The 27,433-nt window shown below is 35.2% G+C and overlaps 1 protein-coding gene across 11 annotated transcripts in view; it reads right to left on the bottom strand.

The window, feature by feature from the left end:
- LOC113110915 (inositol 1,4,5-trisphosphate receptor type 1-like) overlaps positions 1–26,866 on the bottom strand; it is a 125,660-nt gene extending 98,794 nt beyond the window's left edge. For 6 of the 11 annotated variants that reach the window (XM_026275198.1, XM_026275202.1, XM_026275203.1 and 3 more), the window contains exons 1-9: positions 26,674–26,866; positions 23,981–24,095; positions 20,226–20,296; positions 5,518–5,633; positions 4,944–5,030; positions 4,578–4,736; positions 2,816–2,914; positions 2,394–2,477; positions 2,143–2,289 (exon numbers count right to left, since the gene is read on the bottom strand). In XM_026275198.1, coding sequence (XP_026130983.1) covers positions 2,143–2,289; positions 2,394–2,477; positions 2,816–2,914; positions 4,578–4,736; positions 4,944–5,030; positions 5,518–5,633; positions 20,226–20,296; positions 23,981–24,072 — 855 coding nt within the window. In that variant the 5' untranslated portion in view covers positions 24,073–24,095; positions 26,674–26,866. The remainder of the gene's footprint in view (positions 1–2,142; positions 2,290–2,393; positions 2,478–2,815; positions 2,915–4,577; positions 4,737–4,943; positions 5,031–5,517; positions 5,634–20,225; positions 20,297–23,980; positions 24,096–26,673) is intronic. The other 5 variants (XM_026275196.1, XM_026275197.1, XM_026275201.1 and 2 more) reach the window with 1 other exon arrangement.
- Between the last annotated feature and the right edge of the window lie 567 nt (positions 26,867–27,433).

The following is a 27,433-nucleotide window of genomic DNA, read 5'->3' as shown; positions in this document are numbered from 1 at the left end:
CAGCTAAATGGGACTACAGAGGCTGCCGGGGACATTAAACAGTCCTACCAGGGCTTCATTATGATCAAAATGACTCATTTTAAGGTGATTGTTTCTAGGACTTTTTCTATTACAGATACGGAATAATCAAATTAATAAAATAAAACACTGCACAGTCTTTAGTTTATGAAATAAAAATACACTGGTCATTATTAAAGGAATATGATTTACTCACCCTCAAGCCATCCTAGGTGTACAGTATATGACTTTCTTATTTCAAACGAATACAATATAAAAAAAAAAACGTCTTGGTTCTTCCAGGTTTTATAATGGCTGTGAATGGCTTTTGATATTCTATAATCCAATAGAAGTCCAATAAAGTGCTTCACATTGCTCTGGGGTGGGTAGTTGAATAACAACATTCTGAATTAAAACCATGTGTTTGTGTATAATTAATATCCATTTTTAAAACGTTATGAACCATAATCTATAGCTTCCAGCTTAACTGGTTTGTGCGTTCGTAAGAGAGTGACGTTCCAGTGGATGATGTAGGACATAGGCGTAACATAAGATCCAGTGATAATATACTAGTCTTGCGAGAACCAGGCTTTGTTTACAGGAGCAAAAGAAACCAACTTGCTTTTGTTTAGCATAGGACAACCAGTCTCCTCTTGTCTTATATGGAAATCCTCTGACATTTTTCTTTACCAATTCTCATTTTGTAATTCAAATTGTAATTTTTCCTCTTTCCTCTGCACATTTGCATTTGTCACATACACAGACAGCAGCAGGGTTATTAGGCTGCTGTCACTTTAAGACCTAACGCACAGTTCCAAATGGATTTCTGCTTTCTTGTGATTATTTTGCAGTTAAATGGCAAATTATGATGGTTTGCAAAAAAACACATCATTTTGTTGATTTTGCACTTTCACGATCACTGAATCATGAAAACTGATGGGACTGATTGAATATCATAATGCTGAAGAGAAAAACTCTACTCACCAGTCTACTTTGACAGCCTCACAAACTTTCCTTGTAGATTTTAAAGGGGTCATATGATGCATTTTTAAAGATCATTATTTTGTGTATTTGGTGTAACAGAATATGTTGACATGCTTTAATGTTCAAAAAACATTATTTTTCAAATACTGTACATTATTGTAGCTCCTCTATGCCCCGCCTCTCTCAAACATAGTTTTCTACAAAGTCCCTCCTTCTGACAAGCGCAGTCGGCTCTGATTGGCCAACTGACCCAGTGCATTGTGATTGGATGAACACTGCAAGTACTCGTTAGAAATGTAATGCCCCTTTCCATAGTCGAAAGCTTCCTCTATCAAAATAAACAAAGACAGTTAATAATGTCCTTAGTTTTACCATCAGTTAAACCTGAAAGGGGAACAGAGTGGTGTGAAAGACACACGATGAAGCTCATATGTGTTTGCAGTACACAAGCCACGTACAGTTAAGACAGCTGACTCCACTGTGTGACCTTCTCTCTCTGTCTCTGTCTCTCTCTCTCTCTCTCTCTCTCTCACACACACACACACACACACACACACACACGCACACACATATGCTCCTCTATGCCCTGGCTTTCTAAAATGCGTTGATTTTTACAAAGCTCATCGTTCTGAAAAGCGAGATGTGCTCTGACTGGTCAGCTATCCAGTGCGTTGTAATTGTACTGTGATGCTGTGTCCCGACGCAACAAGACAAAACCAATGACTCATTTCAAATTAGGCATTTGTTGCATCCAGTGGGGACATAATTACTGATTATACTGACCTGTATTTATTTATTTATTTATTTATTTATTTTATTTATCCTTTATTTAACCAGGAGAATGTAGACATTTGGGGGCGTGTTTAAATCAGGCGTTTTAGTAGGGCGTGGACAAGTCTTAACTTATATAAAGAATATCTCTTTGGTTTTGAGACTTAAGTCTTTGCAACTTTAGGGATCTTATCTATGCACCAACAGGTTGTCACACTCCAATGAGAAAGGAAAATTTGAAAATTGCACCATATGACCCCTTTAAGTCATGTGACCGTGGTGTAGTTTATGCCTTCATGTTAGCTTTTTACATCTGGTAACTGTATTTAGGCCAAATTCATAAAAGTTGTGTTCATTTAAAAAGTGAAAAGATGATCTTAATGGACTCACCTCCACTTCCCACAGTGCTTTGCTGCTGGTGGCAGAGGTGGCGGACTGGCGGCCGGTGGTTCGCAGGAACACATGTATTTTCTTCCTGTGTTCATCGCAAGTGAGAAACTTCTCCTGCTCGGCATGAAACATCCGAACCACATCACCCTTAGCATCCAAAAAAGAAGGAATTAGCAACATCACATTCTAGAACAATCAACAACAATAACTCCAGGAACTCAGACCATATTCCATGTGTGTGAAGCACCTACCCCTTTAAGAATGACTTCCTTGTTGTCACTCCATTTCATAAATAAAACAATCTTCCAGCTAGTGTTGCAGTTTACAGAGTTCACCTGAGGAGAATGGAGAGGAAAAAGGGAGGAGGTGTGTCATAAGATAAAATATGTTGTTTTTTGTTTTGTTTTTTTGAGCATTAGCACTTACTTAAAACAATGATTCACAATCCAGAGACATTCTGGCAGAAGACGTGGCTCTTAAATTAGTGTTACCATTGCATAATAGCCTTCACACTAACACTGGGTCCAGTTTTATGCAGCAAAAGTTAATTTACGGACAGTACGTTTCCATTTAAAGCACTTAAATGTTAAGAGTAGAAGTGTATTAATAGTGTTATTTACATACATTCACAGTACATGGTGTAATGCAAAACTGAAAGAAAAAGCAGTTTAACCTCATTGCAGCCAGGATTGTCCACTAGCTGATGGGTGCTGGCATGTAGAGGCTGTCCGGCATTTACGGGATTCAAAACCACTTTATCTCCAATCACAACCTAAAAAATAAAATTAAAAAAGTCAATAAAAACATATTTTGTAAAGAATTTGTTTGGGGTTGGTGCACAAGCAAAACCAAGAATGGCAGGCCTCACCATTTTCATGTCAACATCTTTTACTTCCATGGTTAAAATTATCAGAAGTATAGCCAGAAAAATAAATAAATAAGCAAGCAATTAGAGAAAATTAAATATTTAATGAAGGGATCTGTTCAAAAATTATGAAACGTGGCAACCTATGATCACATATTTTGAAAAGATGAAGCCTCTACACATTTATTGATCATTATTTGTGGAAACTTGCTTAAACGTGATGATCAGTGTTGTTTAGTTGTATATATATGTAATGTATATATATATATATATATATATATATATATATATATATATATATATATATATATATATATATAATTACAGATATCTATGTTTATGTGTCACTAACTGCTTTTAAATTGTACAGCTAAAGGAAAACAAATTTAAATTGATCTCTTCTAGTGCCTTAGTTTTGCAATTATTTATATCACACAAGACCAGGTTCAGCTCCGTTTCAAAGAATTGGCGTGGCTTTCCGCGACGAAGGCTCAGTGACTGCGACGCTCTCTCACAAAGGCCGTTCTTAATGACATTAGCAGGGGAATTCAATGCTGTGAGCTTTGACATCATGTAACGGTGTTACAAAAACTCTTCACCCCAGAGATCAGCAGCGGATGAGACCCCATGGACCCCACACATCAACATCTAATCGACCAAATGTCTGGTTCTGTTTTCCAGATGCGTAAAATTTGTATCTACAGCTCAGGCCATTTAGAGCCCCTGGTGCATCACAGAGTACACCTGTCATCCAAATTCGATTTATTTAGCCATTTAAAGCACCTGAGTCAGCTTGAAAACAAATGTAGGGTACAGAGTTTATATAATTTGGCCCAGTTAGTAAGACAGCATTTTTCATTGCTGCTCGCAGAAACTGCCTACTATCACAATATATAAACTTTACAAACTTATTTGATATATACACACGCACACGCACGCACACACGTACACATGTAAACACACACACACACTCACACCCACACACATATATATATTATGTGACACTGCAGACTGATGTATAGCTTTTAATCACAGGAACAAATTACATTTTAAAATATATTAAAATTAGTGCTGTCGAGTGATTAATCCTATCCAAAATAAGTGTTTGTATGTACTAATAATATATACTGTATGTGTGTGTATTTATATATACATAAATATACATAGTACAAATAAATATATAATGTAAAGATAACCTTTTATTTTGGACGAGATTAATCATTTGAAAGCACTAATTAAAATAGAACAGTTATTTTAAATTGTAACACTATCTCACTAAATTACAGTTTTTTACCCTATTTTTATTCAAATAAATGCAGCTTTGCTGGCCTGAAAGAGCCTTTCAATAATATTTTAAAAGATTCACTGACCCTTTTATCTACATATTTTACAAGTATGCTAGGTTTGAGTCAAATCTAAGTAAGAAAGCATTAATATAGACAAACAGACAAGGCTTTGCAAACTTGCCAACTATAATTGTAATCACAATATAATGGTAAATATGGCATTATGTTTGGAAGGAGAGTGCAACTTCAAATCAAATCTGTTTAAACTGGACGATTTCACTCACACTGTCTCCTATAGAGCGGAGTTTGTAAAAGGGCTGGATGTAAAACCAGGAGCCTTCGTTTCCAGCAGAGTCCAGCGTCACACGCATGGCGTTCTTCTCCAGCAAAGCAGGCAGCCGTTTATTCACAGTAAGGTATTTATTGCTTTTTAAATGCAACAGCTGCGAAAAAAAAAAGTCCTTTACAACCCCTTTAGCTACACACATGAATATGCTCAGGGTCACATGGCACAGTCTTATATATTATAATACATTTTGTCAAACAATTATAAATGCAAGCTATAATACAAGACACTAAAATAACACTGTAAAATGGATTTCTGTTCTGCCAAGACCTCAATGGCACAATGAGATCCCTGGCTGACCTACCTGAATAACATTTCCATACTGTATCACCGTTCCCAGCAGCTTCCGGTTTTCTGATTCATTCTGTTTCTTCTCTAGATCAGCAGCGTGCTGAAAAACAGAGGTGAAAATGCAGATCAAAATGCTTACAAATAAATAAAGAAAAGTCTAGACAACAATTATTTGATATATATGCTTACAAAAAGTGTATATAAATAATTTACAAGAAAGAAAAGTCTAGACAACAATTATTTGATATATACAGTATGTAATGAACTTGAACCACGTTTACTGTCATTTAATACCAAATTATACTTAAATACAAATTTAACTAAACATTCTATACCATCTTATTCATGCAGCATAATAAGGGTTATGGAAACTTGTTTCCACCAGGGTAAAAAAACTGCAAATTTATATCTCATAATTCTGAGATTATGCAAGAAAGAAAACATAATTTTGAGATACAAATTCAGAATTGCTAGAAAAAAAATTGCTTGACAAAAAGTCACAAATTATTACTTTATTCTTCATCTCATGGCAGAAACAAGCTTCCATAGAGGAGACAGAAGCCTGAAATGTTACGTGTTGAACTCACATGTAATTTGTTGAGTAGTACAGTGTCTGTGGTGCTGTTTCCACCAGGTTTTGCTGCTTTCCAGAACTGTTTCTGGGCTGAGTACCTGTTCATCGGACACAACTTGAACAGACAGTCTGAAAGGAAAAACAGAAAATGCACAAAAAACACCTTAAGAGAAGTTCCTGTCGGAGCCTTTACACTGTGCATATATGAATAAGAGGTGTTGTTTTTTTTCTTCAATTGTAGGTATGTACACCCACAGTCCCATCAGAAAAGCTCAAGTATCACTTCATCAACACCAAACCATAAATGTGCTCTTTTAATGCATTACTATAAATCATTTATCATGATCACTAACTATTTTATTTTAAAATATGTATTTGTTTTATTTGTGTTTTCTTTTTTTTTCTTAAAAATTATCTGATGAAAATGTATTATTTTATTATATTATTAATCCTCTTCTAGATGTTCGCCCTGGAAACTGCTTCATTGGACTAACTGACCTTCCAAACACCAAACAAAACCTAACACACATCCATCAGATACTGATCACAGAGGCATATTTAGCCATTTTTAAAAAGACTATAAGCAGGTTAATCTCAGAGACATTGTGACCCATTTAATTCCCAGTACTCTTTCATATTCTAAAATCATGAGGGCATCTGTGACTGCAGGCTCAACTGACTAAAACGATTCATTTAGTTTTCAAAGAAGAACACAAGAGGATTCAAGTTTGACTTATTAGTTAATGACCGGGTCACTTTGCCAGGTTAACATTACAAAGTGAGCCATGTGAATCTGTCCAGTAAAACACATAGATTTTTACATTTATTTAAATAGTTAATTCATAAACAATAATAATAATAATAATAATAATAATAATAATAATAATAATAATAATAATAATAATAATAATAAATCTATATTTTTCAGCCAAGTCCCAATAAATAATTAATCATTTCAAACTGTTCAAAATTCTAAATATGTATTGAAAAAACTAAAATATGTTAAAATTGTAAGATAAATCTAATTTGTACAATACAATTTAATTCAGATGAATCTGTCCCAGGTTAAATGAACTAAATGGTAAGATTGTTTTAACCATTTTTATTCATTAAAGGGATAGTTCACCCAAAAATGAAAACATGATGTTTATCTGCTTACCCCCAGGGCATCCAAGATGTAGTTGACTTTGTTTCTTCAGTTGAACACAAACTGAGATTTTTAACAGAAATTGTTGCAGTTTTTCAGGCTTATAATGTAAATGGATGGGAATCACAGGTAAAACATAAAAAAAATAAAGAAAAAATATTCACAAACAAAACCAAATTAAACCCTGCGGCTCGTGACGATGTGCACACTGATGTGTAGAGACACAAAACGATTGGTCTGTACAAGAAACTGAACAGTATTTATATCGTTTATTTTACCTCTGATTCACGCAATGTGCAAACTGTCCTGAGCGTGTCCTCCTGAGCACGTTCCCCATCAGCAGGCGCGTGAGGAGGCTTCTTCTTGTTCTTGCTTTACAGCTGATGGATACTTATCAGAGCATTACCGCCACCTATCTCTCAAATGAACCATTGACACTAACAGAGATTGTAGACAGAGTGTCAATGGTCCATTTGAGAGATAGGTGGCGGTAATGCACTTATAACTCTTCATCAACTGTAAAGCTAGAAGAAGACACCTCACGCACCTGCTGCTTGAGAACATGCTCAGGAGAGTTTGCACATTGCATGAATCAGAGGTACAAAAAACAACAACTATACAAATACTGTTCAGTTTCTTGCACAGACCGATTATTTTGTGTCTTTACACATCAATGTATTTCTACGAGCTTCAGGGATTAATTTGGTTTTGTTTGTGTATGTTTTTGTTGTTGTTGTTGTTTTATTATATGATTTAGCCATGATTTCCATCCACTTACATTATAAAGTGACAGACGGTTTCAGTTAAAATTCAGTTTGTGTTCTACTGAAGAAACAAAGTCACCTACATCTTGGATGCCCTGGAGGTAAGCAGATAAACATCACATTTTCATTTTTAGGTGAACTATCCCTTTAACATTAAAATATCAAACAAAATTTTTTTACTAAATATTTACATTTAAACACTTTCTTTGAAAAACTGAATCAGAATTTTTAGTCATTTCACTGAACATGTCACTGTTTGTGCTACAGTCATGAAAGATCTCTCAAATCATCACTTTAGATTATTTAATGACTGAATTAATGAAGCATCAAGCCAAAACCATTTAGAAAAAAAACTTAGAAACTACCCAGAACACACTTTCTCACATTACATCACAGTAGTAACAAAAGCCGTTGTAACTATGGTATTCTGGCAGAAGGTGTGGTTACCGTGGTATATTTGTAAGCTACAGCAAGACTAAGCCAGCAAGCTATGAATGTTTTCACAATCTAATACAATACAGTGTTTGCAATGCCACAATACATATAAAATAATTATTATTACAAATGAATAAATATATCTGTATTTAATATTTATTTTTTAAAATGTGTCAGGTGAAGTGAACTACAAACATCCCTTGCTTTGGGAACGCACCTCATTACACATATAAACTTTGAGGATCAGATACTATCATAATGTTAACCTGCAGGTTATTGTCCTTGAGAACCAGTTACACTCTTATCCTGATAGGACAGGACTGCACTGAGAGCCAGGTACAGTGAGTAGAAGGAAGGAAAGAGGAACAGGAAGAGAGGGAAGACACGCAAGAGGACATGATTAAGTGTGACAGGTAAAAATAGCACTATGTCAGCAGAGCGTACTGGGAAACGCGGCCAACACTAACGCTAGCACTCAGGGATTAGCAGCCAGGGAACTAGGGGTGGAGGAGGAAACCGAAGAAGAAACGCGGAAGGAGGAGAGGAGAGGAGATTGTGAGGGGAAAGTGGGACAGAGGATGGCAGTGGAAAGAGGACTGAAAGGAATGATAGATAGGCTGATGGTACTGAGGGGCAACACTTGGTCAAACTCAGGGATGAAAGGCAGTTAGCATGCTAAACCACAGAGAGACAGTCACACCATACCAACACAAACACTACAGGCTGTCAAACAGTTATTGACACAAATTTAAAGAAGAAATGCACAATTTTAAAAGAAATCTCTTTAGGAATGACCATAACAAAAAAGTCAATTTTGATGATGTGAAACAAAAAGTTTACAACTAAATTTGAAATGTGGTTTAAGAGTTCAGTTATGTGTTACTGTACATATGGAAAATATTAGATAAACCAAAGAGATTCATATAGATTTGGAAGTCCTTCTTTGAATATTTGGAAGGTGACCTTCTTGTCCTGGTTAATTTGATAAAATATAGTTTTTTTTAGTTTTCCATAATTGAGTATTTATTGGTATTGGTAATAATTATTTTAAAAAAAAATTTAATGATTATGTATATGTAGAGATGTCTGTATGTGTTTTTGTATAGATACACATTATGAGGCGTGTATATTTATGGAGGTGTATATGTTGTAAACTATATGTGTGTGTATATATATTTGAAGAGAGGTTCCGAAATTACTTTCCGCCAAAATCAGTGTTGAATCTGATCGGTACTGAATAGTCCATTTTTATTTTTACGCAAATTGCAATATTCGCAGAGTTATTAGGTCATGTTTTCTCCCTTTTTTTCCAAACTGTGAAAAAACACCAGTCTCTCAACCAATCACATAGCATCATTTCACACACTGTAAACAGTAACAACCAATCACAGCACACCATTCAACACATTCTAGACAGTAATGGCAGTGCCCTGAATACATCCAGCATTCCACATCTACTTTGTACTTTTTGATCAACAAACAAGGACTGCACGATAAATCGCATAAAGCGCATCTCGTCAGTAAAGCCGGTTCTGTGATTACTAGTATCGTAAATCTCTCATCACGTGCTTTCAGATGGAAATTATTCAGACGCTTTTACAGTTTTTCTCAGTCGCTTTGGTACATTTCTCAAATCAAACTCACAATTTGCAAAACAGTAAGTGCATTTCTCAAAACAATTTGTATAAATAGCAAAACATCATGGATTACCTGCAAAAGCCAATCTCTTACTCAAAATCCTTAGTTCATCTCTCAAAAGTAAATATCCGTGTCAATGAACATGTCAGTGCCATCAGAATGACAAGTCCTTGTGTCATTGTGTACGGATAAGACAGTCAAATCGCTTAGTCATGTTGTCAATATAACAGTTTACTCTGGAGGGATGTTCTGATGTAAACTATGGCAACATTTTGGATGACAGTTACTGTTCAATATGCCATATGTTTATGTATGCCTTATAATCATTTCAAAAGTACACATTTACACATTACTGTATGTGGGATATTGACTGAAAGAGACTGGATTGAATTCCCAGTTACACTTATACTAGTGGTCTGGCCAAAAAAAAAAAAACCTTTACAATGTCATTGTGATATAGAGAAGGAAAAATAAATATGGGCACAAAGATGAAAATAAGTCAATTGTCAGAATGTGTAACTCTTGTGTTGTCTTCTGTCTATACAGTATAAACTTTCCAACTGAAGATTCATGAGATGAACCTTTGAGCTATTTCAGAGAAATGGTTTATCATTGGTTTATCATCTACATTTTCTTCATTAATAAATATTCACTTGCACAATTCATGCCAAATTGACAAAAAGTCTGATAATAATGTGTAAAAGTGTGCTTGGCAGTTTATGACGACTAGATTAACCATTTTGCATTTAATGACTTATACGATGAACTAACGACTAGATGTTTTGAAGGGTAAGACTATTATCATTTGCATAGATGTACCAAAACATTTGCAACTTGTTCAAAGAAATGAGAAACTGCTTTTTTGATGTGCACAAGTGACACGATGATGTGAGAATTGAACAGGTAGTTTTGAGAATTTCAATTCTGATCTGAGAAATGTACCAAAGTGACTGAGAAAAACTGTAATACACCAAGCACAGAACACTGAAAAGCTACGCTATATCAGATTTCTTTAGGTGAATTGTATTCGATTATGAATGCGATATTAAATAGCTTGTCAGTGTTAATGTGTTTTTATTAATGCCATTCATATTTTTGTTAATACAGCACATAGCACTAGTCAACTAAATGAATGTAACATGGCAAAGATGAATGCACTTTTGGAAGTTGAATGTAAGGGAAATGTCATTTTGGAATTTCGGTGGTCTAATGTGAAGTATTTTATGTTCTTGTTCATGATGAAATTATTTTTTTATTGCTGTAATTAATTTATAGCATTAACACGATGACCCATTGAATTAATTTTGGGAGCAATGACTGATGAGTGTATTTTTAGTCCAGTGCCTGTACGTAAGATTAGAATTGAGCTGTCATATGTGGATCAACTCACTATGTTGTGTATTGCATTTTAAGCAAAAAAAAAAAAAAAAAAAAAAAAAAGCTTTTTTTTAAAAAAGAAATTAATAATAATAATTATAATAAATCTTTAAAAAACAATATCAGTGTTTTTTGCTGGCATTAGTGTCGATTTGCTGGCATTGTTCGTAAAATGGCACAGTTTTTTAAATAACTGAAAGTACACTCTTTACATCAGTCTGTCAAGCATTATATATGACTTCTACTAATAAAAACAATATAAAACGCACTAAGGATTAATGAGCTGCTGGATTCATGAATATTAATTCAGTTGTGTGCATTCGCTCAAACTGATTTGCTGAAATCCATACAGGGATGATAATAGATGAGCGCCAGCCAATGAGATTGTCTTTTGTGTATTAGCCCCGCCCACTACCGGAAAATCAGACAGTTCTTAAAAGCTGAAGAATTTCAAAGGAACACCATTATTTTGACAGGAAAATACAACAAAGAACATAATTTACATGTGGTGCATCAATTCTCTCTCTCTTTCTCTCTCGCTGTCTCTCTCCCTGTGTGTCTGTGAGACAAAGTGACGGCGAAGTCTAGATGCCTTCACACTAGCGCTTATAATACAGCAAATACACAAACACAAGTGTGCTGCACATCCATTCAGCTGAACTGAAAAATATCACATATCACTAATGGAGAGTGAAACTCTGAAACTATCAATCAGAGTGTTTGGCGAGTAAAAATATAATAAGAAAAAAATAGTTTACAAAGAAAACAAAAATAACGCATGGGTCATGTTACGGTCATGAACGCGCATCAAAGAATGACACAGAAGAGAAGAATTGTTGAATACAGTGCTTTTCTGTTTTCTTTGCGCACAAAAAAAGTATTCTCGTAGCTTCATAAAATTACATTTTAACCACTAACATCACTACTGATATCTAAATTTGTGTTCTGAAGATGAAAGATGAACGAAGGTCATACAGGTTTGAAACAGCATGACAGTGAGTAATTAATGACAGAACTTTCATTTTTGGGTGAACTATCCATTAAGGTCTGTTAACACTAAGAATGATAACTACAAAGTTTTAATAATTTTTCTAATTCTAAAAGAACGTCCACTCCACAACTGTTCTGATAATAACAGAGAAAAAACATATCTAGAATCTCATTATAAAGATAAAAACTTTGACAGTCAATCAGAATGCATCTGACTTGAGCATTTAAAGCAGACGGTAACAGCAGTGCACACTTAAAATATAGGGTCTCATTCATGAAACACGAGCAGAATTTTTTTTTGTGTAAATCGTGTGTAAAGTGGCTCAGGCGTAAATTTTCGGATTCATTAAAATGTTCGTATTTTCCAAATGTTAGTTAGTACGAAATAAATCTGCACCTGCTCCCAGCCACGTGTAAATAGTGCGTTTAACGTCTGAACGTTTTGCTCATTAATACGGCTGCATTTTAATTCACCTTAATCGGGTACATATTTACACAGCATTTTGAAAAATATATTATATATAGTAATTAAATACGGCTTTTCTTTTCACTTCTGGGACTGTTCGATTAACAGATGGAACTCAATTAACAGCATCTGTAATAATAAGCTTCCTTTCTTTTAGGACCTGATACGCCACTAGCTTGAAAATAAAACGTGGCATTTTGAATGAACTTTGATAATAAAACTCCAATTTCTGCAGCTGAGAAATTTTTATTTTTCACTCGCTTTTGAGAAGACATGTTGAAATCCTTCGTTTGGTGTCATTATATGATGCCCATATATAGTCGTCATTTGGATTTAATGGGCGGTATTTATGGTAATTGAGAATGAGCGTGCACGCGTGTCCCATTTACGACTGATTGGAATTCATTAACACACACACACACATTTCACTATCACATCTGACGTTTACGAAGTATTTGTGAATCAGGAGAAGAGTTTTCGGGAAGTTCTCTTTACGCGTAAATCACTCACATATTTACTCGTATATTTACGAATGTTTAATAAATGAGACCCATAGTGTGTACATGTGAATGCTAACATAGTTATTTTTAATAGTTATCCGTGTATCCTGAAGGCCCATTCACACAAAATATATTAAACATACATATACCAAAGTGATCAGTTTATTGAGACTATTGCTTAATTCACAGAATATAAACTGAATGGGTGCTTCTTGACAGTATGCTGCTCATCACAGTCCCTGGGACAATGTTTGTGGCTGTGACCCAGGATCAGAAAGAAGCGCAAACCTTTGAATGACATTGTAAGGCTCTCTGGAAACCAGGCCTTTAAAACAGCTTAAGCAGGCTATTAATACCATGAGGGATCAAAAGATTTAGTGGTGGCAAACAGAAGTACAATGAGCAAAGCCCTGCCACTACTGAAGATACTGACTTAAAATTATTACATATAAAAAAAGAAATGTATATGATATGACTAAATATTCTAATAATAATTGTAATCAGTTTTTCAAATGAACCTAAAGAATCATGTAGTTTGGTAGCACTACACTACTCCATGCACTACACTGTGAAAAAAGCTGAGCTACAGTTACACTACTGAAAAGAAGGAAACAGTGCTTCCCTGTGAACAGCGTTTGTGAACCTTTAGCCACCAGCTGCACTTTCAGTTCACTTTAGTTCAATGAAAATTATATTCAATGCTTCACCACAAGCTCATAACTGTAACACCCGCAGATAGTTACAGTGAAAACTTGTGTGCATATCTGACTGTGTTCGGTGCAGCTAGTGTTATTCAAAGCTAGATATTAAATGAGTACTTTTCCTAACATTTGCATATGGTCTCAGTTATAATGTGACAGCCATCTGCTGCGTCCACAGCTGACAGAACAGAAGAGCACTAGTCATGATCAGAGCAAACATGACCTTGCTATATCACAAGCTCATCAAGGCACTTTGTATTTGCTTAGATTCATCCAATTAAGTGTAATTTCCATCAGTGGAATGTTTAGCCTCTCCAGCCTTGGCTTGGCTCATATCCTGAAAGGTTCAGTGTTGATGTGCTGGATTGTGACTTTTAGAATTATATTTATTTATTTTATTATATACAGTGTATATAGAAATTAGAGAACTATTTATTAAACCTTGATATAATATTTAAAAAAATCAGTTTTGGCTAAACCATGCTAGTAGAACAGTGTTTTACAAAATAACAGAGGCACTTCAACAAAAACCCTTTATTTTGTAGAAAACACACTGTGATCAAAATTAGAGAAAAGCAATTATTGCAGCACAAAAAAGACTACAACTTAAATTTCTGAAGGTTACAATAGTGAAAAATTAGTAGGAAGTAGGGGTGGGAGATACGGAAAAAATATCATATCAACATTTTTTTTTCTTTAGAAATATCACAATTCATGATTTTAATCACAATTCTTTGTCATGTTAGTTTTGCTATTTTGCAATCTATCTGAGCATTACAGGCAAACTAATTTCCCTATTATGAAGACAAAGCCTTTCAAGGTAACAAAAAAAAAAAAGAATGGCAGATATTTAGGCCAAAGAGGGCGAAGATAAAAAACTTTTTTCTTAGATTGAAAAAAAAATGACAAAGATACACATTACAACTACACGTAATATACAAATAAAACAAACAGTGCTTTATTTTCAGGTAGATGTATTTAGCAGGAGTATTTTCAAGAAATTGAATATACAAATATAAAAATAAAACACTATATAAATGAATTACTAAAGCAACTGTATTAAATTTCTTCAGTCAAGGGCAGTGAGTGATTTTTCTCTTTGTGTTTTGTTTTATTAACATTAAATAGTTCACCCAAAAATAAAAATTATGTCAGCTGTCTGTCAATTTTTTTCATAGTGTTTCATTTTTATACCACCATTTACTCACTTCAAAAGTGGTTTTAAACCTGAATGAGTTTTTTCTTTTTTTCTTCTGAACATAAATTATATTTTGAGGAAAACCAAACAGTTGCTGGTCCACAGTGACTTTTATAGTATTTTTTGGTTTGGTTACACACATTCTTCAAAATATCTTCTTTTGTGTTCATCACAAGAAAGAAATTAATACAGGTTTGGGACAACATGACAGTGACTAAATAATGACAGAATAAAATTGTAGGGTGTAATGACAGTAGGCTGCATGTTTAAATTGCCTACTGTCCCTTTAAGACCTGCACACATCCAATATATGGGCACTTATATGTTTTTCTCTCAACTGTTTACTTTCATTTTAGAGATAACCAACTTGAGTCTACACATAAACATTGTGTGTTTTTACCATATTAGCGCAACATATAACTTCAATAACCAGGTGCCGTTTGACAGGTTTAAGCGTGCAAAAAAAAAAAAATAAAATGACACCTTTAAAAGCACATGCAAATAATGAGAGAGTAACTTTACTGCTGAGTTAACACTGCTGTGAATTCATGTGGCGTTCTACAGTATATGACGAAGGCGCCGGAACTGCTGCTGATACAATGTGTGCTGTAGAATGATTAGGGATGACAACAATTAATCAATGATCGATAAGATTAATTAATTGTCGATAAGAGATGCAATTCTTAATTCATTGAATCTTTAATTTCCCCTCCCATGTTTACTACAGTAAGAGATGCAAAAACAGTGATTAAAAGTGTCAAGAAGGGCAGCAAAGAAGCCATTTCTCTCCAAAAAAAAAACATCAGGGACAGATTGATCTTCTGCAGAAAGTATAGTGAATGGACTGCTGAGGACTGGGGCAAAGTCATATTCTCAGATGAAGCCCCTTTCCGATGGTTTGGGGCATCTGGAAGAAGGCTTGTCCGGAGAAGAAAAGGTGAGCGCTACTATCAGTCCTGTGTCATGCCAACAGTAAAGCATCCTGACACCATTCATGTGTAGGGTTGCTTCTCATCCAAGGCAGTGGGCTCACTCACAATTCTGCCCAAAAACACAGCCATGAGTAAAGAATGGTACCAAAACACCCTCCAACAGCAACTTCTTCCAACAATCCAACAACAGTTTGGTGAAGAACAATGCATTTTCCAGCACGATGGAGCACCGTGCCATGAGGCAAAAGTGATAACTAAGTGGCTCGGGGACCAGAATGTTGAAATTTTGGGTCCATGGCCTGGAAACCCCCCAGATCTTAATCCCATTGAGAACTTGTGGTCAATCCTCAAGAGGCAGGTGGACAAACAAAAACCCACAAATTCTGACAAACTCCAAGAAGTGATTATGAAAGAATGGGTTGCTATCAGTCAGTATTTGGCCCAGAAGTTGATTGAGAGCATGCCCAGTTGAATTGCAGAGGTCCTGAAAAAGATGGGCCAACACTGCAAATACTGACTCTTTGCATAAATATCATGTCATTGTCAATAAAAGCCTTTGAAACGTATGTGCTTGTAATTATATTTCAGTACATCACAGAAACAACTGAAACAAAGATCTAAAAGCAGTTTAGCAGCAAACTTTTTGAAAACTAATATTTATGTAATTCTCAAAACTTTTGGCCATGACTGTACATATGCACAAACACAGTACATAAATATTTTATAAATATTTAATTTTATTTAATCTCGTGTGTGTGTGTGTGTGTGTGTGTGTGTGTGTGTGTGTGTGTGTGTGTGTGTGTGTATGTGTGTGTGTGTGTGTGTGTGTATGTATATGTATATGTATATGTATATATATATATATATATATATATATATATATATATATATATATATATATATATATATATATATATATATAAGATTAAATATTTGTAAAACATTTATAAGATGTATAAGATTAAAATATATATTACGGGATTATATAAATTTCAAATTTCGTTTTCGTTAAGACGTGAAGAAGATGAGATGATAATAAGGTTAATAAACTATAACTAAGACTATATAAATATCAAATGATCTTCATAAAAACATTTTTGCCATTGCCATTTAATTTTGCAGTCTGAAGTCCTTTCGGATTAACTCAGGGTGTCAAGTAGCAGAAGAGGGCAGACGAGAGATGTCTAGCTGATAGATGACAAAAGCCTGAAACAGTAGCTGGGTGGAGTACAGTTAAAGGAGAAGGCCCTCTTTTTATTAGTGTATGAAGAAACATTAATGGTTAGCTACCACAGTGTCATCAATGAAGAACAGTAAAGAAACTGGTTAAGGAAATTCTCAGTGTGGCAACAAAAAATTTCCGGATAAAGTCAGACTTACAGACTTACTGACTTACAGACTTACGCTTTCTTGGTCATATCTAGCAGTCAATTCTCCTGCTAAAAAAAATAATAATTCCAAATATTCTAAAATGTTAAACAAACCTTATAAAACCTCATAAAATCTCAAAACAAATAAAATAAAAAATAAAAAAATAAAATAAAAGGAGCATTCAATATAACAAGAAAACTTTGACCTTAAAAACCTACATTCTTAAAAATGGTGCTTAAAAAGATTCTTCACAGCAATGCCATAGAAGAACCATTTTTGGTTCCACAAAAAACCATTCAATCAAAGGTACATTAAACATTAAAAGCTACATATTCTCGACTCTTCCATTACATTATGGAGGATAAAATGCACATGCAACCAATTATGCAGCTACCAAAGGTGTCTGACTCTTAGCTTTATCCATCAGTCACACAACACCTGTCCATCAAAGTCAGTCACGCTGAAGCCACAGTAATGGACAATTCTGCTTCCCATCCATCTGGGTTTAACACATGGATATGCTAAGATCACACAATGAACTCCAGAACAAATGCCAACACACACAGCCATACCAAACAAGCTGACAAAGACCCATCCATCAGCCACATTCACTTATCCTCATGACCAGCCAGAGAGTCAGAGTGACTGATCCGCTGCTTGGAGTAACACAGAGCTGCTTCTATAAATCAAAATAACACTAAGTCTTCAGCAAAAACATTTGGTTATGTGCCATAGTTAATGAATAGACAAAAACAAAGCACCAGCTATATAAATAACCACCAGTTGGCTGTCACACTCGCCATCATACGTTGACACATGGTGTGCTACCAGCTCTGAACAGGAGGGGTAAAGATAGAAGAAGGTCGATTTTCAATTCAGTTTTGCATCACAGGAATGTTATTTTTAAATTGTAATGATATTTAAAAATGTTTACTGTATTTGTGATGAAAAAAAAGCAGCCTTAATGAAAACATATTTTAAAACAACAGGCTACATAAATTGACCATCATATGGACCACAATCATGAATCGTTATGTTGCTTTTTTTTTTTTTTTTTTTTTGTCATTCTGCAAGCTTAATAACCCTATTCACTTTCATAGAAAAAGAACAGCTAGAACATACAACATGAAGGGAAGTAAATGATACATTTTCGTTCTTGGATGAAGTAGTTTTTAGGCACGGAGCAAAAACAAAAAATTTTATACAAGAAGCAATGACTAATGTTCAGAATGGACTTCAGGAGGGAAAAAAATAACACTGAAGTACAGAATATTTGATCACTCTCTCCAATTCCTCAAAAGACAAATATGAAAAAGCCTCAGTTCTCTGAGGAGGAGGACATCATGGCTACTAGTGAGACAGACTTGGACAGAAAGAATCACCGACTTGAAGCCAAATGCCAGGTTTAGGCTATTGCAATCATGAGGAATATAAATGGCCCTCAAAAATGCAAGGATTGCAAATAAAAAAAAAAGTTTCTACAGTACGCGCCTTCAAGCATCTCAGTTGGACTTAAATGTTAATACAGCAGTGTGAAGCGTGTTAAAACATCAACAACGTCACAGAAACAAATCCCTCAGAATGGGCAAATACTGCAGATATTAAACCGCCAGAACTGAGCAGCGATTACACAGCCTTACAGGCAAAGGATTTCACAGGCAAAGCCTCAAACAGCTGGCAATGACAGTTGACACACGTTTCAAATCCTATTTGCATGCTTGTGTTTTAGCTAATACGATTTCATACTTCAGAAACTGCAGACTTCAGGAAAAGGGCATTTTGGGACTCTGCAATCGTTAAGAGAAAACAAGCTACAATTCTATAGTTTCTTCAGACTTTCCCTTTTAAATACAACAAGCATCCGCTGTAGCCGAAGGCCTCTGAATCATATATTATGAGACATCTGTGGTGATTATATGATATGATATTGTATATGATATTGTTGATATTGATTATATGTTATAATTGCTATATATATATATATATATATATATATATATATATATATATATATATATAATTTAATATTATTATGACAGGCTCTCTCAGCAACACTCACAACAACATCACATTTTAAAGACAAAAGATGCAGGCCTATAATATGGACTTCAGAAATCAGTAATCAGCTCTAAAATCCTGATCTGAGCATCTCTAGCTTTTGCATCTTGACTGAGACCTTAGGTGAGAAGATAATGTGCTAAATATACACACCAAAAAGAGTCAGACAACATGTCATGCTACAACATGACAGCCTGTCACAAAATACGAGCAAAAGGGACCCAGAGCGTGCGATTCCTCTCAGCGTGCCTAAAGCTCAGTTTCCACACAGCAGCTCAAAGGACAAGGTTAATCAACATCTGACAGGTTCTACCTTTAAGGAGAGAATCCGTCTTCTTTCCACTATACAAAGGGTAAAGGGTAAAGTCACAGCTCAGTCTTGCACCTAACGATCAATTTTAGCTCCAGATCCATCAACCACATCTGACCCAGCTAATCAAGGTATTCAATTTCACCAAAAAATTACACACAGGTGTATTATACCTGGAAGTAAACTTCATGAGCTTTCTCCCAACAGGCAAATGCATCTCATTTTATTGCATCAGCTACACTATCTTTGGATTTTCTATTTGGCAAAATTAGGCGAGACATCTTCCATTCGAGTGAAAACCCAAATATACAACAGCACCTTTATATAGCGCCATTTAAAAGTGTTACACAGGCAATGTATGCTTATAGCACCTGGGATTCCCATGCGGCCTCCGATTTGACAACTACCTTGCTTAGTTTCAAAGATAAAACACAACCCATGCTTATTGAAAAAACATGCCAGTGGTGACATTTCTGTAAAATCATATTATGTTGCATGTTGTGACACTTTCAAAATGAAATGTCTATGGAGTTGCACTAAAAGCACAATCAGATTTAACTGAAACAGATGAATACGAATCTTGAAGTTTTTTATTGTGTTGGATGTTGTACATATCACAAAATGTCCAGTGATTGTAGCACCTACACTAAAACCTAACCCGATAGTGTTAAGAAAAGAAAAGTGAAAAAACAGATATCTCTCTATAGTCATACAACAGGAAAATACCACACAAAAAATCCTTATGGCAATAAGGGTAAGTTTAGCACATCTTCAACGGAAATCTCGAAAACATTTCCGGATAACACCTCCAGAGAGACATAAATGTAGCCTTACCTCGAAATTTCTTAGGAGGGTTGTTTAGGTCCCCAGATTCTGGTTGCACCACGCATCGGTCGTCCACCAGCCTGCAAACATGAGAGACATGAGTCACAGAACTTCTCTGGAGGCAGCATACTGAGTACTTCTATTTTTATACAGCTATTTTTCACTTTTTCTGCACCGATTGTGAAGAAAAGAAACTTCAGAGTTCAAAGTACTATAATGCATTTCGTAGCTGCCAGCATGATAAAAACAGATACAATATTATATGCAACTGAAAATGAAATTTTTGTAGAGGTCATCTATTGCATGCATTCACACATTGAACAAATTAAATTTTAAACCATACACACATTTATAATTTACAACTTTTCTTAACTGGAAACAGGACAAAATCTTAAGGGCCTTTAAATAATAAATAAATATTCTGAATATTATCTGGTGAAATAAATACATTTAAATAAAATAATGAATTAAAAAAAGAAATTACCATGCACATTTTAATCCTACTTTAGAATTAATTTGTGAGCAGACACCTGCTCAAAAAATACTCAAATAATTAAATGCACATTCTTTGCTCAAGGTAAATGAGTCAGGAATATTATTATTATTATTATTTATTTTATTTTATTTTTATCCTTGAATTAGGTTTTTCATACATGTGAAGTCTTACAGTATTAGCGTACAGAAAGAGAAGCGATAAGCAAATCAAGAGGCCTTTGTGTTTCCTGAAAGGTTTATCTGCTTGAATGTATGAGCCACGGTTTTATCTTGTCCGCTCATTATGCGCAAATGTCAATTTATACTGATCAAATCATTCAGTGATAATGTCATGGCACCAGAATTTGCATTTCATTATACTTGCTCTATATCTCTAAAATCCAGAGTGAGTCAAGGGCAGTCTAACACTTATTTCATAAAGCAGTTAAACACACTTCTGTATGGTTCTGAAAAACTGTGACAGACACATTCTATAACCAAAGTGAGACAGTTATGGCTATACGAACAAATCCACAGCTGACATATAAGTTCAAGGTATTTTCTTGCTGCCATTCAATAATGTTCTCTCAAGTCTCAAGTAAAAAAATAAAATGACAGAGAATAGGGATATAATATTGTCAGAAAGCAATACAACTCTTGTTTGGGTTTGAACGGAGAAGGGAACATGAAAATAAGGAACCAGATATCTTTGGGCCACATATGTGAGTGGATGAATGTCCAAAAATGTCAAGCAAGACTGTCATTAATTTATCAGTAGTCATATGGAGTAATAACTGTCTGTAGTAACATCCATCTCAATATTTTAAAGTTAAAATCTGATAAATCTCTGACAGCAATTCTAAGCGTCTGGTCATGCCCTTGTACTGTAAATGATTGGCTGCATTTCAAAACCTACCAAGCTGCAAGCCTGAACTCCAATTTTTGGGAATCATACATACATAAGAGTGTACAAAATAAACTTTAACAGTTTTCCTGGGCATAAAAAAAAAAAGCATTCAATTATACACAATTTAATCTGTTGTAGTAAAATGTAGTATTTTTTTAAAGGGTAAGACTTCAGAGTAAAAATCCAGCCTACAGTGCACTGCATTTCTAGTCATCATGACGTAGACTATAGAATACCCAAGAAATGTCATTTGTATAGTTTTGAATGGGGAAAAATGCAACACTAAATATGGCCGCTCAATCACAGGAAGCCACGCCTTCTGATTGAAAGAGCCCATCGCTAATCGGTAAACTCAGCGTGTCACTGCAGCTGCCGTTAGAAATCCCGATAGAAACTGTCCGCGCTCAGACGTGATCGACAGCGCATGTGCAGGAAGTTACACTGTATTTATTGTTTACCACAGGTGTGTCTGAACGTCCAACTTTAACCTACTCAAATTATTTGTCTGTTTACAACTGGCCTACAAATGCTGTCTATGTAGGCAACTCAGTAGGGTTTTAAGCACAGTTATACAAATGAACCAGTCTGAATGTAATTTGTATCCAGTTTTCATATATTCACCACAAATGTAACTTGGCAAGCGAATTTTACAAATTCCAGTGGATAATGTGCAAGTGGCTTTGGTCTTTAGTGCATTTGCAGCAGGACTGCCAGTTCTCATCACACTGGTGTTGTGTCCTTTCTGGTTCCCTGTGCCCAGCTGTAGGCCAGGTGGCTCATTATCCCATCCGTGCTAAGGTCGCTCTGTGGCACTGAGACAAGCACTACAAGCACTACATACACCAGTGCAGCTAAATATATCTGTGGCTCATGAGGATGTGCACACAGTAGCAGGGCAGAGAAAGTGATTGCAAGAATGCACAACAACTGAACAACAGCATCTTGACAAATGAGATCTGTCAACGTTCTGTTCTTCAAAGCCAATCGCTTGCTTTTGTTGCCATGGATGGGTGACGTGGGGTAGCCGTGTGTGTGTGTGTGTGGGTTCACATCACACAGACTGGCAAAGGGGGCTGATTGCCAGGAGGTGGCAGGGTATGATTAAGCGAAGACAGAACAATCTCATTTCCAGGGGAAGGACGTGAGGAGGGCAGCGTTGAGACTTGGCTCTCTTTCCTTCAAGTGCAGAATCAGAATACAGAAATGTCGACGGAGCAGACCACACCTACTGTCATTCTAAACAACATTTTGTCCCTTATTAATATTACTATCTCAAATCTATGTAACTGTTGGGTTGCATACAAATCATTTTTCCATTGGGGGAGATATAATGCTGTATAGAAATATTAAAATGGCATTACATTTACCAAAGTTTAGCAGGTAAAATCACATCATTTTAATAGTAGTCTGTATAAACTGTGTTTTGAGCAAGGACGAAAAAAGTTCTCCATGCAGATGGAGAAGTTTGTTATGTGCACTCACTTTGTTGACCATTAGAAAACTGCATGGTGTGAAAGGGACTTCTGTGTGAGCTGTGCTTCATATTGTACAGTACATCACCAAACTACTGATATATGGACTTTTTTGGTCTGCAAACTTTGACAAGCGGCTTTCAATTGGTCAACACAGGGCGTGCACATCTCCAACTTCGCCAAGTCTACTATATGGAGAAAAATCCTCAAAAACCTTCATTTATTTTCGACTGAAGAAAGATAGACATGAACATCTTTAATGATGTGAATAAAATATCAGGAATTCTTTATTCTGGAATTGAACTAATCCTTTAACTTTCAAAGTAAACATAAAATTTGAATACATAAAGCTGCAGTCACATTTACCAAAAGTTTTTTGCATTTTGAGAGCGAAACTTAATAATTTCATTAAAAACCTCTGTTATTGGGAGTTTCGCGTAAAACCTAAAACTTTCCCCATACAAATTTCACTCTTGTTCAAGCTGATCATACATTTTTGTATAATCTATTTTCTAATGTGCATTTATCTATCTATCTATCTATCTATCTATCTATCTATCTATCATTTAATTAAAATAGCATGACTGGATTGTCCATCATCTCAGCTGTTAAGAAGGAGAAAACGCTTCTGATTTTTAAGAACCAGAACAGAGACTTTTGACTTGGACTAGAGAGTAACCACCTTGCAATGCTCTAGTAACCGATAAATGTCATCATATCCCACTGAACACGCATCAGAAATCCACACTGTAATACATACTGCACAAAACATTTCTCAGTTACTTCTCATTTCTGAGCGTTGTACACTCCTTTTCTTCTTCCTCTTGTGCTCCTGCATTTTCATCAAGTTCCTCTTATGTACAAAACTGATGTCCACACACCGGGTGATGACATGTGGATGGTTATCTTACCCTAAAGTGCTAATAAATCCATTGGTGGATCCCTCCGCATACAAGGAGCAGATGTCCCCGATGTGGAGGAAACTGGACATTTTGTCTGACATTTTGCTCCACTTTTGCTGTGTGCCTGCAAACAAGATAACACATAGATTAAGGAGCAATAAAATCAGAATAAAACCTATGTGTCCTTTATTCATCTTATTTAGACATTATATGTAGGTTACCATCAGATGTGGAGATAGCGAGACAATAATAGCGGGAGGACCATGGGGATGGATTCGAGAAAATGAGACTTTGCCATTTTGAGATTGGCCTAGTTCTTGACAGGAATTCAAGGTCCTTCTGCTGTATGGGTGGATAATGAGAAATGCTCTAGAAAATACAGCTGTGCTACATGCTAAAAAGACACTTAGCTATATACTCATTTTGTAGATTTTTTTAAATGTATCATTTATGCCTTTCTAAAGGGCTGCAACACCTTGGTTAAACTAAAATAGCTGTAAAATCACAGTATTGATCAAGGACAAGTAGACGTGACATCTAACCTGTAGAGGGTATCAACAAGGAGGGTCCAGGGCCAGCATGAGATTTCAGGTCAAATGACAAAGGTCCTATATGACCTGTACTGTTACCACAACCTTTTTTGTTTCTTGAACATATGTTTTGTGAATTGCAACTTTAAAATGTGGTTTGCTATGTATTGTTATTGTTGCATGCATTGCATAGTGATTCATTCATTGCTAAATAAAATATTATACATTTTAATGATGCACTGATTAAAATACTAAGCTATGCTATATAAAGCATCATCTATAACCAAGCATCCAATAGAATTGATTGAAAATGACAGGGAGAAACACAATTGTTTGTGTTTTTTTTCTGGCAGAAATGCTTTTTATGCTTATTTATGATTATAATTTATATTTAATATTTTTACATTCATATAATTAAAGAATATATATTTTAGTACATTACAATTTTTATACAAAAAAAGGTATTTATCAAATAAAGATAATAAAAGTGTAATATAACTTAGAAATAGTAACAGTAAAGATACACGTGCATTAAATTATAAAAAATATATTTAAAGAACAAATGCACTAATAATGAGCAATATGCACTTTTGCACTTTCATATGTATTCATTTGCAGCTAATCCACTGAACAGCTCTTCTGTGATCGAATCAATGCTACAGTCGGCTGGAGATGAAGCTTACAGTTCAATCAATGACAGACAATACCAGAGAACACCAATAAGAAACAGGTTGCACACATGCTTAATATATATCAATGTGATACAAACAAATAGAGTGTTGACGGTGCTGAAATAATACCTGCCTGTATCTTAACTGACAGTTTATGCACTATTGAAAATGTTTTTTAACTTTGATTCCATTGTCTGATTATAAAGACTAAATCTAATTATTATTTGATCAGTAAAGATGCTCTACCTGTGAAATCTCTATTGATAAACCACATCATGCCCTCATGCTCTCTTTGAAATCCAAATATTATTCAAATATAAATATAAGTCAATAATGCAGATATTTACTTTATTTCTATTGCACATCTTTCTGGAATTCTGCCTGGTCATTCATTACATTAAGTCGTCAAAATGACTGTACAATTACTGTTTATAATCAGTTCTGCTTCTCTAAGGAATAAAATAATACTCTGATCAATATTTAATATCCATTTGTTTATTTACTTGATAATATAAAATAAGATATAAAAACCCTGTTGGAGTGTATTTTTGATAATGACTGCCTAAATTTACAGTATCCCTTACATAGTGACTGAAATAAAGTTGATGGTCTGCAATGACATCTCTACAGGAACAATAATAATGCATCACAGGCCCACTATAACAACAACTGCCTAAATGAACTGAAAAACCCAAAACAATTCTCCATATTTTCCAAACTAACAAACACCTAAAAGTGTATAAGCCTATATTCACTATAAGTCAGTTTATATTGTCATATTGTTATATTGACATTCCTGTCAACTGTATTTTGGGAATCTTGAAAACCTTTTAAAACGTTACACAAGCTCCACATTAAAAAGTGAATAGCGAACGTTTAGCTGGAATGACACATGTATGTGGGCTGTACACTGAATCGCTTGCTTTTACCGTGTGGGGTTTTAAATGTGTGGAGGCCGAATTTATCAAAGTATAGTTTCTAAACAAACATATACAGCTATACATATACAGAGACATCAACCATGACGCTGAGATCAAACCTAAAAGATTAATTCGACAGGTGATAATAAACAGCCAATCAGAATTCACCAGCCTCGGACTGAGCAGCGCATTGTTATTATTTATTTATTTATTTATTTATTTTGTTTTACCACATCAACCGCTTTATTGCATAAACTCCAATCTAGAAACACACTTTGAACACTGATACTCTAAACTAGACGGCAGAATAATGACTGTATGCTCTGTGCGGTGCACCTGCCTCCTCCAGCAGCACTTGACACTGTTACATATGGAAACATTACAAAACAAATGTTGCAATATTACCGCGACAACCTCAAACCACGCATCGAACGCCTTTATTGATACACTGTGTACACTGTAACACGCTGTCAAACTTCCGTTCTGCTCTCACTGATGGATGCATCAGTCATACATCCAGTGCCTGACGCTTATGTCTCTTCTCGCAGTACAGTCACAGCAAGAGTTCAGTCCAACTTTACCTTCTTCAGAAGAAGACCGTGTCGGGAATAAAACACTGGCGGTGCGGTCAGCGGCACAACTGCTCCGGCCGGAATTTCTCGGATAATTCCATGATATGCGAAAGTCCCCAATTGAAAATCGCGGCGTCTAGTTGCCAGTTGGATTCTGTCCACACTTGTCCGCTTTCTCACCACCTCCACATGAGCCCTGAAGCTCCGCCCCCTGACTGAACGCGCATCAGGAATGAGAGATGATGGGTAATGAAGTTCTGAAGCTCTAAACAGACAGACAGACAGACAGACAGACAGACAGAGAGACAGACAGATAGACAGACAGATAGACAGACAGATAGACAGATAGACAGATAGATAGATAGATAGATAGATAGATAGATAGATAGATAGATAGATAGATAGATAGATAGATAGATAGATAGATAGATAGATAGATAGATAGATGATTTGGTGAAAATCTTGCACATCAAGTGTTTAATTACTCTTACAGTCATAGATTATCTCTACTTTATGTCAAAAAAGGCAGGCACATGTTATTTCTTTTTCTATAGATTGACAGTGAATGGGGGAGGAGCTTATGAGGTCATGACGTCATGTTTCTTGGGGTCAAGTGAAGAGTGTACTTTATTTAATAATGTTAATAGAAGTGTACCATTCTTAATTATTGCATTTGCTTTGTATTCAATATTATATGTAATTTCATGCTTTGGTCTCATTGAATTTAGAAAGTCCAGAAAAAAAAAATGCACCTGGTTTTTAAATGGTG

The sequence above is a fragment of the Carassius auratus genome, chromosome 11 (genome assembly GCF_003368295.1).
Source record: "Carassius auratus strain Wakin chromosome 11, ASM336829v1, whole genome shotgun sequence".
Classification (NCBI taxonomy): Eukaryota; Metazoa; Chordata; class Actinopteri; order Cypriniformes; family Cyprinidae; genus Carassius; species Carassius auratus.
The sequence above is the reverse complement of the archived record's forward strand: the minus strand, read 5'-3'. Positions and strand labels throughout refer to the sequence as shown.